Source organism: Microtus ochrogaster, chromosome 1 (genome assembly GCF_000317375.1).
Source record: "Microtus ochrogaster isolate Prairie Vole_2 chromosome 1, MicOch1.0, whole genome shotgun sequence".
Classification (NCBI taxonomy): domain Eukaryota; kingdom Metazoa; phylum Chordata; class Mammalia; order Rodentia; family Cricetidae; genus Microtus; species Microtus ochrogaster.
Genome location: NC_022009.1, coordinates 106,713,752 through 106,726,426, shown reverse-complemented (window position 1 = coordinate 106,726,426; position 12,675 = coordinate 106,713,752). Strand labels below are relative to the sequence as shown.

The 12,675-nt window shown below is 42.4% G+C and overlaps 1 protein-coding gene across 2 annotated transcripts in view; it reads left to right on the top strand.

Moving 5' to 3' along the window:
- The first annotated feature begins 1,514 nt into the window (after nucleotides 1-1,514).
- The window catches only part of Ankub1 (ankyrin repeat and ubiquitin domain containing 1), a 20,216-nt gene continuing 9,055 nt past the window's right edge, over nucleotides 1,515-12,675 (top strand). Inside the window, exons 1-3 of one of the 2 annotated variants that reach the window (XM_005344007.3) lie at nucleotides 1,515-2,087; nucleotides 4,108-4,251; nucleotides 10,171-10,387. In XM_005344007.3, coding sequence (XP_005344064.2) covers nucleotides 1,995-2,087; nucleotides 4,108-4,251; nucleotides 10,171-10,387 — 454 coding nt within the window. In that variant the 5' untranslated portion in view covers nucleotides 1,515-1,994. The remainder of the gene's footprint in view (nucleotides 2,088-4,107; nucleotides 4,252-10,170; nucleotides 10,388-12,675) is intronic. The other variant, XM_026788034.1, reaches the window with a different exon arrangement.

Sequence of the window (12,675 nt, the reverse complement as noted above, 5' to 3'; positions counted from 1 at the left end):
TTTGTTTTTAGAGACAGGGTTTCTCTATGTAACAGCCCTGGTTATCCTGGAACTTGCTCTGTAGACCAGGCCTGCCTCTGCCTCCTGAAGGCAATTGCCACCATAATCAGCTTAGATCTGGGTTCTAAATTTTAGCCTGAGAACTTAATTCAAATGATTCATGAGAGCCACTGTGATATGAGGAGGGCTTCAAATCTGAGCCAAATAACTGTTTATTGCATAATCTGGGGCACATAATGCAATTTCTTGAATTTTGATTTGATCACATTTTATTTATGTATGACTGCCTTCCCAAATTATACAAATTATTCAAACCCATCATTCTGACTCCAACCTGTGAAATTTATCAGTCTTGTGTGACCACAGCTCTCCTTCCATTTAGAAGAGTTTCAAATAGTTATAAGAGTTGCTGTGATCATGGTGTCTCTTCACAGCAATGGAAATCCTAACAAAGACAGATTACTAATAGTGAGAGCAGGTGTATCTCTGACTCTATTGCCTACTCTTGGGACTCTTTTCCATCTATTGAGTCGCCTTGTCAGCCTTGATATAAGTACTTTTGCCTTGTCTTACTATATCTTGTTTTATCCTATTTGGCTGTCATCTCTTGGAGACCCGTTCTTTTCTGAAGAGGAAACAATAGGGGGGGGAGTGTCTGGGGGAGAGGGAGAATGAAGGGTATCAAGTCTCAAACCTTGGGTCACAAGGCTGAGGTGTGCTTATTTAGCATATCATAGCAGACCTGGTTGTCAGGTTCTCCCAGTGTTCCTTAGTACCTACTAGTCACAGGGTATAGTGGACATACCCCAGCCTCTACCCCAAACTCTCCAGACCAGGGACTAGGCTGCCCTTTCCTCATTGGCTCTTCCCTGTACAGTCCAGCCATTTTGGTTACATGCCCCTTTTGTACCTTTGCCCTCTTGGCTGCACCTGGTTTCCTTTCTCCCCTCCTCCTTCTCCTCTCCCTCTTCCCTCGTGGCCCCACTCAGTCAGGTCATGCTCACTGTAAACTCTTCCAGACGCCCCTGTCTCTGCCTATGCTCTCACTTTCAGCCACAATAAACTTTCTCCACCACCACACCTAGGAGCGGTCGGGCATGTTCTTCCTTTCCTTTCCTTTTCCTTTTTTTCATTCAGGGGGAGCCAGGAGGAGTGAAGAGAGGGGAAACTGTGGTCAGGAGGTATGATATGAGAGAAGAATCTCTTTTCAATAAGGAAAAGAAAAGAATTCCACTGACATCAAGTGGGGTAGAAAGAGATCACAATGGCAGATTGTTCCGAGTAGCACAGAGACCAAAAGAAATATCAATTATATTGTGTTGCAATGCAGCAGATTTTATTGTGCAAGGATGGGAAGGGAAAGCCACATTCGTTTTCTTGGTGTGAGTGGGTATTGTTCTGGACCCCATGGCAGGATTAGACACACTGCCAGAGAGCAAGTACACAAAGTTGTTATGGAAACTAGAACGCCTCCATGCAGCACACATTTGCAGAGGATTTTCAAGGCCATCTCATTCAGCAAGATCAACTCCATCCGCGTACGCCAGTGCGCCCCAATGCAGGCTGTATTCTTATGGGTTCTTTGACCAGCTCTCCTCGAGTAAATGTAAATTCGAGACTCAGGGGATGGCAACTCCATCACCGAAGTGCAACTTGCATGTAGGGTCTTTGCACTGCGTGTCAGAAGCTTGCTCACACTTGCCTCAACCATTGTCTGCGTTCTGGTTTCTGTAATCTGAGAACAAGGTGGCAGTTGTGACAGTCTTCTGAGAGGAACGTTTCCTCCAACAGAGCCACACACTGTCTGTGTTGTCCCATACCGGGATACTGCGAGTGTGTCTCTTTCCATTCTTTCCGTCGTCATGGAGAACAGACGGCGACAGCTGCCTCTGGCCATCCATTTTTGTCTTTAAGAACTGGAAGTTTTTCCAGCTATCTCTGAAAACAGGATTTTTGTTTTGTTTCGTTTGTCCCACTTTTGAGAAGGTAAATGCATGATGAGGATTTTTGTGGCTTTTGAAGGATCTTTTGAGGCGTTTGATGTTTCTGCACACGAATCTGTGGAAGCCATCAAGCAGATGGTAAAGGTATGTATTTAGTCAGGGGTCACTAAGATGGGTTGGAGTTTCATTATGCCTTACAGTTTAAAATGTGCAGGATAGAGACTCTATCGGGTCCATTTCTAGCATAAGGAACAAGGAGGTTTCAGAAAATATTCCTATTTGTTTGCATACTATATTGATAAGAATCTGGTACATTTGGAGATCTTAGATAAGAAAACACACTGAATCAGTAAACTCTGGGATTGAAGGAATTGTCAAGTTTCACTTTTCTTTAATGAGTTCATGGGTCGTGCCTGGACCAGATAGTTTTTTTTTAAATTTTATTGATTTATTATGTATACAATATTCTGTCTGTGTGTATGCGTGAAGGCCAGAAGAGGGCACCAGACCTCATCACAGATGGTTGTGAGATGGTTGCTGGGAATTGAACTCAGGACCTTTGGAAGAGCAGGCAATGCTCTTAACCTCTGAGCCATCTCTCCAGCCCCCTGGACCAGATAGTTTATTACAATTGTTCCTAAAAGGACAAAGCGCAACGCAAGCTTTAATACGTGCAAAGAGAGTGCCAGCTGTCTGACAAATGCCTTGTATGGGGAGCAAGCAGATATGAGAAACCAAAGGATTCAGGAGATAGAGAAGACAGTGAACTTATGGGCTTCAGTTTTCTTTTGTATTCAAAGGAAGCTGAGGCGCAGAGAGGGCATCCTACCCACGGCCACACTGCCGGAATAAGAGACAGTCATGAAAAGTTTAATTTAGAGGTGGTCATTCTCATTCATTAAGGAGTATTTCTTTTGTGCTTTTGTGCTTTGCTTTGTTTTACAAAATGGGGCCTCACTGTGTACCTCTGACTGTAGACCAGGCTGACCTCAAACTCAGAGTGCCTGCCTCTGCCTACTGAGTGCTGGGAATAAAGATCTGTGCCACCACAGCCAGCCATGTTGAGTATGATTGCTAACAGTGGGGAGATTATTGCAATCTGGATCTAGTACAGGAGATAGTATCCACTATACGTCATGGATCTGTTGGAAGTTTGATAAAGCAGATTAACTCTCAGAATGTTGTTAAATACATAAAATACATAAGATAAAAAGATAACCACAGAAGGCATGGTGCTGCGTGCTTATAATCCTAGCACTCTGGATGCTAGGGCAGAAGGAATAAAAGATTGAGGCCAGCCTAGACTAGAGTAAGAGACTCTCCAAGAAAGTAAGAAAAAAGTGAATTGAATTTAAATATAATCTTCAAATAATAAAAGTCATATTTATGACACAATGCCATGGGATGTGAGGTTTTATTAACATTAGCTAAGAGGTCCTAACGATGCACTTAGCAACTAGTATACTTTCAAATTAGTGATAAGTATGCATAAAACTCTGAAATATCTATAGCACCAGGAACGTGACATGGAGATTAATGCAATTTTTAATTGGTGACAATGCCACAGGTGACAATGTACAGATAATGACTTAACTAAATACAATTAAAGAGTGGGGGGGAAGAAACCTCAAATTCACTTAGAGTTAACAAGAATAAAGCAGTAGCAACTGGAGAGATGGCTCAGTGGTGAAGAGCAATGGCGGTTTTGTCAGAGAGCCTGAGTTCAATTCCGAGGACTCACATGGAAGCTCACTATCACCTGTAATTCCAGTTCCAGGCGCTCCAGTGCCCTCTTCTAGCCTCCCTGGGCTCCAGGCACACATGTGGTACACAGATATACATGCGAGCAAAGCACTCACATACATAATATAGAAGTAATTAAAAATTTAAAATGAAGAAGGTTCAGTTTTTTTTTTCCGCAACTAAAATCTTATTTATAAGCTTTTAGGGAGCAATAGAGTCCAAGTCACAAACCCTATCCAATCTTCCTTCCCTTTCTTCTAAAACAATCATAATGCCATTGGGAAGGGAGGGAAGGAGAGAGGAAGGAGAAGGGAGAGGAGGGAGGGAGAGAAAGATGAAAGGAAGGGGGAGGGGAGCGCTGTATTCTTGGTCTGCTAATAAAGAGACGGGCTGTTTTCATAAGCGACTGTTGCCCTTTAAGGATTATTTCCACATTCCTCTTTCTGAAGACCAACAAGGCAGGTGCTATTTAGAGCTGATGTACGCCGGAGCTGCCCTAAGAAACAACTGGAGGCTGTCAGATGTTGGGATATCTTTCTGCGCAACTCTCAAATGCTTCGTTAAGGTACGCTAGAATAACGTTTGCTCAAGATGTCTCTAGCGTTTTGAGATAAATTGTGGATGGCTCAACTAAGTAGTTTCACAATGTAGAAAAAGCTTGGCATAGGCTGGTGTGGCTGATGCTACCTATACTCCCAGTGCTTCTGAGGCAGAGGCAGGAGGATCATCAGTTTGAGGGCAATCTGGGCTATATAACAAGATCCTACTAAAAAGAATAAAATAGATATTGCTTTCTTTTTTCCATTTTTTAAAGTTTTTTTTTTTTAGAATTTAGATTTATTTATTTTATCCTATGTATTTGCATGCCCAGCTGGTGCTTGAGGAAGCTCGAAAAGGCTCTTGGATACCCTGGTGTTAGAGCTACTAGTAACTGTGAGCCACTGGATATGGGTTCTGGGGACCAAACTCAGGCCATCTGTAAGAGCAGTACATTCTGTTGACCCCTGTGCCATCTTTCCAGCCCCTAAAGATTTACTTTTATGTACGTGTATGTATGCACATGAGTGCAGATGCCACAGGAGGCCAGAGCCACTGGATTGCTCCAGAGCTAGAGTTATAGACAGTTGTGAGCTGCCAGGCATGAGTTCTGAGAACCAAACTTAAGTCCTCTGCAGGAGTGGTATGCACTCTTAAGCACTGACCCATCTCCCTGGCCCTTCTTGTCTTACATTCTCCTCTTTTCCATTGGTACTCATGTTCTTATGTATGCTTCATGCCTGCTAAGGGTAGTAAGATACAGACACAGCATTCCCTCTGTCCCCTGTCCGTTCCATCTCTCTTTCTCACCTCATCCCTTAGCCATCTGCCCCATCACACCATACAGGACTCAACATAGATCAGAGTCTAATGGATGGCTCTGGTATGTCTGTAGAGTGAGACAGATGAGGTCACTTCCCTGGTCATAAGAATTGGGGACAGCAGCGTGACAAAGAGAAATTTCTCAGTAACAGGAAGAATGTGCTGGCTAGTTTTATGACAACATTGACAACTAGCTAGAATTATCTGGAAAGAGGAAGCCTCAATTGAGAAAAACATCCCTACCAGACTAGCCTGTGGACAAGCCTGTGGGACGTGTTCTTGATTGACGATTGATGTGGGAGGATCCATCCCACAGGGGGTGGTGCCACACTTGGGCTGGAGAAATCCATGGGGAGCAAGTCAGTAAACAGTGTTCTTCCATAGCCACTGCATCAGCTCCTGCCTCCAGGTTCCTACCCTGCTTCAGTTCCTGCCCTGACACCCTTCAGTGATGGACTAAGATGTGGAAGTATAAGCTGAAACAAACTCTTTCCACCCCAAGTTGCTCTTGGCCACTGTGTTTTATCACAATAGAAACCCTAAGACAGTGTCTATATCCAAGTACAGACAAAGTAGCCTTCAGAACTAGGTGTATGTGCAGAAGAAATGTCTTTCCCATTTTTAGGGTGCCCTTAATTAATGGCACATAACTAGGATTCCTGGGCTCAGCTTTCATTAAGAACTTTACAGAATCCTAGCTCTAAAATACACAAAACCATGTACTCTGGGATTTCCTGGACTCAATATCTCTAATTTGAAATTAGTTTTTAATGGGGCTAGTGACCCAATTAAGAGCTGTTGTTTATGCAGGGGTAGAAATAGTATCATACACTCATTTCCAACCCCTGAAAGCATGAGTTCTCATCCCCTTAAAATGTGATACTTATCTTCTCCTACTTAGCAGTAAAAATTTTTATGATGGTCAAAATTAATTCCTTTTTTTTTTTTTTGTTTTTTCGAGACAGGGTTTCTCTGTAGCTTTGGAGCCTATCCCGGAACTAGCTCTTGTAGACCAGGCTGGCCTCGAACTCACAGAGATCCGCCTGTCTCTGCCTCCCGAGTGCTGGGATTAAAGGCATGGGCCACTACTGCCCAGCTCAAAATTAATTCTTAAATTCTTAATATGCTTACACAATTAACTAAGATGTTTTAAAAGATACTCTTCTTTATTAAGTACTAAAGACAGGTCACAAAATGCTAAAGATTGCATAACTCCATTTATATAATTTTGATGTTTTCTGAGCATTTATTATTTACATATTCCTTATATTTTAAAGAGTGTTTAACTACCAAAAAGTGAAATTAAGATGACTGTGAAGTCTCCAATTTTCTCTCTCTAATACCCAGAAAATACTTTTAAAGCAAACCAAATTATATTTCTTTTCTTTTCTTTTTCTGACAAGGTCTTGCTATGTATCCCAGGCTGGCCTCAGACTTTTGAGTCAAGATGTTAGGGTTACAAGCACGCGCCTCCAGAGCCCACTTCTTCTTATGACTTTACGTGGGTTCCTATACCATGTTCAGGCACTGCACGGCTACACAGATCACCTCCCTACAATCTCTGTGCGCTGCCTAGTGACGATAAGGGTCCAGATTTTTATTTATTTATTGTTGCAGGTGTGTAGGCATTTTTCCAGAGTGTATTTCTGTGCATCACATGTGCCAGGTGCCTGTGGAGGCAGAAGAGGCTGTCAGAGCCCATGGAACCGGATTTAGAGATGGTTTTGAACTTCTATTTGGGTAATGAAACTCAAAATTCAAGCATGGGTCCCCTGGAAGACCAGCCAGTGCTCTGAACCACCAAGCCCTCTCTAGCCCCAAGTTTTGGGCTTTTTGTTTTGTTTTGCTTTTTTTTTCTTTTCTTTTAACTGTTTGCTTGCTTAGAGACAGTTCAATTCTAACATTTAAACTGGCAAGGGGGATTTAATAGCTGAACATATAGAATGTATTAAGAGTGTTTTTATCTAACTAAGGACTGCCTTGGTCTTTATTATCAAGAACTTAAATTTTATCTATTTTCAACTAGTGAATATATTTCCATGATTCTCAGTTCAAAAGATACCAAAGGAAATACATAGTAAAGTCTCCCAACTCTGGCTCTAGCTTCCATTCCTAAGAGCAATCTATATTGTCAGCTATGCTGACAAAAACATTTCACAAGTACAACCAATGCATCAACACCCATGCAAATGCTGCAAGCTCTACACCGAACTCTAATATTTTATGGGGTTCAAAACTACAATACAAGGAATAGTGGCAAAACAGTTTATTCAAGAGTCGAGACAGAACGTGGTTATGATTAGCATGCTGATGAGCACAGGGTTTCATTAGAAATTCTCACATTTTTGGGCCTTTTACTGATTTTCTTCTTCATTCTGTCCGTTGGAGTTACACCTACAGTTCGTTATCAAAACTTTAAGAAGGAATATAGTGTGTCTCTAATCTAAAGAAGAAAGAATTGCATAAATGTCGGTTCCTATTTCGGTTAGATGATTAAATGGGCTATTCCTGAAATCCACAGCATTTACTATATTATATAACAGCTGCCAAAAATGTAATTACAATAATTTAAAAAAAAATCTGTTGAAAAAGAACCCAACATACATTTGATCTAAGGCAACCAGAGGCTGCTTTCCAAACACGTTATTACTTTACTGCATAACTAAATATATACAAATTCAACTAAAGTCCTTGTTCTGTAACATTTAATTATAGTGCTGTGTGTAAGTCAGTTCTGAGAATCCAGGAGAGCTAAAGCCTTTAACTTACTTCAGCATAAGCTATGAATGTGATAAAAGCCAGAAACTCTAGCTGAGCTCAAAAGCTTATCAAGTCAGCAATTCTTCTTTTTAAACATGTACCCATAGACATATGTCATAAAACAAAATCAAGGTAGTTGCTTTTTATTGTGCTTATATTTTTGTGTAGCTTATGAAGAATTGTTTATGTGATAAGGTCTTAGGTAAATATTTAGCTGATCTACTGTTAAATACATTTTAAAACAGTCCATTTCCCACTATTCCTGCAGACATAGTCTTGAAGGGCCAAGTATAAAAGATAATACAATCACTGTCCACGCTTCAGTGCAGGGCTCTGTGATGCTTCTCAGGGCCCGGATTCCCTCCCTCTGCATAGCATTCCCGTCCCTCTCTAACTTTGAGGCCACATGCTCCCCAATATCCTTGGATTTTTCTCTTTCTCCAACACTGTACTTATAAAACAGTAGAAACAGACCACAGATAACTTAAACAGAAAAGAGACATATCCAAAGCTATCGGGTGGTGGACAATCTCTTGGGGAAGACTAGAAAGTGAGGATCTGAAGTTACATAGCCAGAAATGGCATCTAAACAGGGCCAGAGAGCTACTTCTGAGATGCCAACACCAGCTTCAAACATTTTTTTTATTTTTGAATATTTTAATACACACACACACACACAGGAGGAGCTAAAGAAAAGAAGGCATCAGACCCCTGGTGCTGCAGTTCTAGGTGGTTGAGAGCTGCCATGTGGGTGTTGGGAACCAATCTCAGGTTCTCTGCAAGAACAGCAAGTGCTCTCAACAGCTCAGTGTATCTGTACAGCCATCGCTTAGGTCTCACAGCAGGCACTAGGTATGCTGGCAGCCTTGTGACCAGGACAGGGATGCATAGGAATTGCTATCACTAGGACAGTCCCAATGTCTGCTGTTTCCTTTGGTTTCAAATTCTTTTTTTTATTATTTTTTAACAAAATACAATAAGATAAAACAAAATGCATCATGTTAAAATTGGACAAAACAAGCCCATAGTAGATTAAAAGAGAAGGCACAAGAATCAGAGATCCCTTTCATTTACCCACTCAGGAGTCCCATAAAAATAGTAAACTGAAAGCTATAGTCAGAGGACCTGGTGAAGCCCCATGTAGGCCCAGTCTCCGCTACCTTTCAATTACATTTTTACAGTAATTTCTGCCTGTCTATAAATATGTCAGAGATAGGTTTGGCTCACATGAAGGAGTCAAAGGGCAGCAGGAGCATCCTGGAGTGAGATTTTTACAACCTACACGCAGAACACCCAGCACACTGGCCACAGGCGGCATCTCAGCTTGTTGGGCTGGCTTCGTGTGTAACAGAAGAGAGACTGCATTTAAATCTCTGAAAGAGGCCCTCAATCAAAACATGGAAACACGTGTTTCATGAGTAACATCATTCCTCCAAGAATTTTTTAAAATGTTTATATTGATTATATTATGGCAATGCTGTTTATTGATTATTAATTATATTATGGCAATGCCATCTGGGAAGAGGGGGGTGGAGTGAACATCCTATAAGCTTGTAGCAGGAACAGGCTCCAGGAGGAACCAGAGAAGAATTTAGCTTTGACTTGGTTTCTGTCCTCTGAGACAGTTATGTAGAAAACTTTCCATGTGGATGAGGCCTGGTCTTGAACTCCTGATCTTCCTGCCTCTACCTCCCAAAGTCCTACAACTACGTGCAAGATGTGGTAAGTGGCTGGATTGCCTGAAGGGTGCAGGAAGGACCTGGAAGCCAGGTATTTGCTTCTAAGAAAGCTTCCACGATGGGGATATTCTGAGGCAGTGTCATGCACTTGCGTGTGCCCAGCCAACAGCAGCCACTGCAGAAAAATGTCACAGTCCTGCGGCCACTGAAGAGGAAGTAAAACCAGTTTCACTTCTCTAAACTGGAGGAAGGTATTCTTCTTCCCCACCCCTTCCCCGGCTTGCTCAGGGCTAACATTCCCCCAAACTTTCCATTTTCTCTTTGGATGTCTCAGTTCTACTTTCCTATTGGTCTCTAAAATAAAAGGAACAAGCAAACAAACAAAGATTGCTAGTCCACATCCTCTACACACTCACACAAACACACACGCACACACACGCACTCACACGCTGGCAGTGCTTGGCTTCCGTATCTGGCTCTGTAAGGGCTAGAATCCTGCAGACTTCATCCCTTCACTCAAAGTGGGGACATGTTGTGTCCTCAAGAAAACAAGTGAGATGAAGTCCCGGGAGAAAACTAACATTATTTCCCCCATTTGCACACCTCGTGAGAGGCGGAGGTGCTCAGACTCCAATGTCCCTAGCACAAGCTTCAGACAGTGAGTGTCCCCTCTCCTCTCCCCGCAGAAAGAAGACAAGCCTACCCTGTACGTGTTTAATGCTGTGACCCAGGAGATGATGCCAATGATGGAGAGTGTGTCTATTCTGGATAAAAAGGTGTCCGACCTGAGAAGGCTGGTAACTCTGAGGTGTGGCTTCCCCGTGAGCGTCTACTGTCTGCGGACACCAGAGGGACTGGAGATGTATGATTGCAACACCCTGAGGGACTACCGCACTGATATCGGTACTGCCCATCACATTCACGTCAGCCGCCACTCTGCAACCAGAGTTCTCTGATACCAGGTTTTACAGTCTTTCAGGAGAAAATGGAAAGCAGCTTTTTATATGCAGACTGTATTTTAGTTACCCTAAAATAGTTAATGCCTTATGTGGATTAACGATAAGAAGTATAAAAAGATATACAGGGAGTGCTTTTAGGGCCAGGAGGCCAAGGAGTTATCCCTAGACATCTTTTTATACTTGTTATCAAGATTTAAAATCACAAATTAAATCACAACAAATGGAGCTGTTGCGAATTGAAACCTCAGTAGGCACACTGCTCAGGTGTAAATTATCAATACTTTGTTCTTTCATCTGGGTCTGCAGAGTAAGAAACAAAGATCTCAGAGCTCTGCTTATTCCTATATTTAATTTAAAAAGTGTGTGTGTGTGTGTGTGTGTGTGTGTGTGTGTGTGTGTGTGTGTGTGTGTGTACGAGAATATACGTAGATGGGTTTTTCAGCAGGACTGCCAGCTGCTCCCAAATGACCACACAGAGACTTGGTATAAATTATAAATGTTCCAATGATAGCTTAGGATTGTTCTTAGCTAGCTCTTATAACTTACACTGACCCATTTCTATTAATCCATGTGCTGCCCCAAGACTCTTTACCCCATTTACATCCTTCCCATCCTGCTCGCCCTGTCTCTCAAGGAGTTTCATGGTGTCTCCTCCTGACCCTGACACTTGGCCCCTCTTCTCACCAGCATTCTCTCTGGCCTAAAAGGTCCTGCCTTGCCATCGGCAAGGGAGCAACACATCTTCACAGTGTACAAACGGATCATTCCACAGCAAACACGTGTATGTGTACATATGTACAGGTACCTTTGGAGGCCAGAAGAAGGAGTCAGGTCCCCTGGACTGGACTTGCATGTGGTTATGAGCTGCTTATTGTAAGTGCTGGGAACTGAACTCCAGGTCCTCTGCAAGAGCAGCATCGTGCTCTTAGCTGCTGAGCCGTCTCTCCAGCTCTCTTCTGCTAATTCTTAAAGCAGCATTTTGCTAATATCCTCAGGGTGGAAGGACAAAACTCAAGTGATACCATTTTTGTCTTCTAAGTGTATTTCAAGCACAGATGAGCTCAGGTTTCCTTTTTCCTTAGTGCATGTGGCAGAACTCGCTTTGCATGATCTCATCTTTAAATGTTGCCAGTTTTGTTAAAACAAGCTTCTCAAGAGCAGTGCTGCACAGGATGAAAAGCTGCCGCAGCGGACTGGAATCCGCCAACAGAAAGATCACAGCCTCTCCTTCAATACGACAGAGTCAGGCCACATCTTCTTAGCCAAACATGAACGAGAAAAAATAACTAAATGTGTCTTACTTAGACTAAAAAGTGATTCAGACCTTGGATTATTGTCGAAAGGTGACTGGGTCCTTGCTGAAGACCCATCCGCCCCAAGTGGGAGTGTGCTAAAATATTTGCTGCGAGGGATTTTGTGTTCCCTTCACAAACACACAGGGCTCTGTATGCGTGTATGAGCTAAATAGTTTTGCTTTCTGTCACTGCTAAATCTACACTTACTGATATTTCCCCAGGCTCTTCTTTTGCTTAGCAATCTGTTTTCCTTTCGTTTGGAGCTGAGCATCAAAAACTTTGATATCAATTATTGTCTCCATTTTTGATCAGAGAAAGTGAAGTTGTTGGATTTGTCCCCAAAGTGCTAGTCTAGTTCTGAGTACTTGCTGGAGGCGCACATGGCCTGGAATGGAAGGCTCACATGGGCATTTGTACTCAAGCAACCGATAATCTCATGCTTTAATTAAAGATCAAAAGAGGAAACAAAACTAGAATGATTTCTGAAGAATGTTCATTCACTTGCATACTTCTTGGATTATGACATTTTAAAGCTGGGAAGAATTTAAAAATTACTTCACCCAAACCCACCTTTCCCAGATTTAAAAAAAAAAAAAAAAGCAAAGTTTCTGAATGGTTCATTCATGTTATGTTGAAGAAAAGAACCCCCTTAAAATAAACATTCGAAGGGATAAGATTGGGGTAGGGGTGAGAGAGACGATTTCAGATACAAAATCCAGAGCCCAGGAACCATTTAGGTAGATCTCCTGGCTACCTGGAGAACACAGGACATTGGAGGAAAGGCTCAAAAAAGGAAGTATGGGGGTGGGGTGACTCTGACCTGCTTCTTATGATTCCTGAGGGGTCACCGGCGTTCCCTAGGAAGCTGCCCTCCTTGCTTTACCTACAGGAATCCCGAACAGCATTCTCACCCTTGCTGCCAGGACGATAACATTTT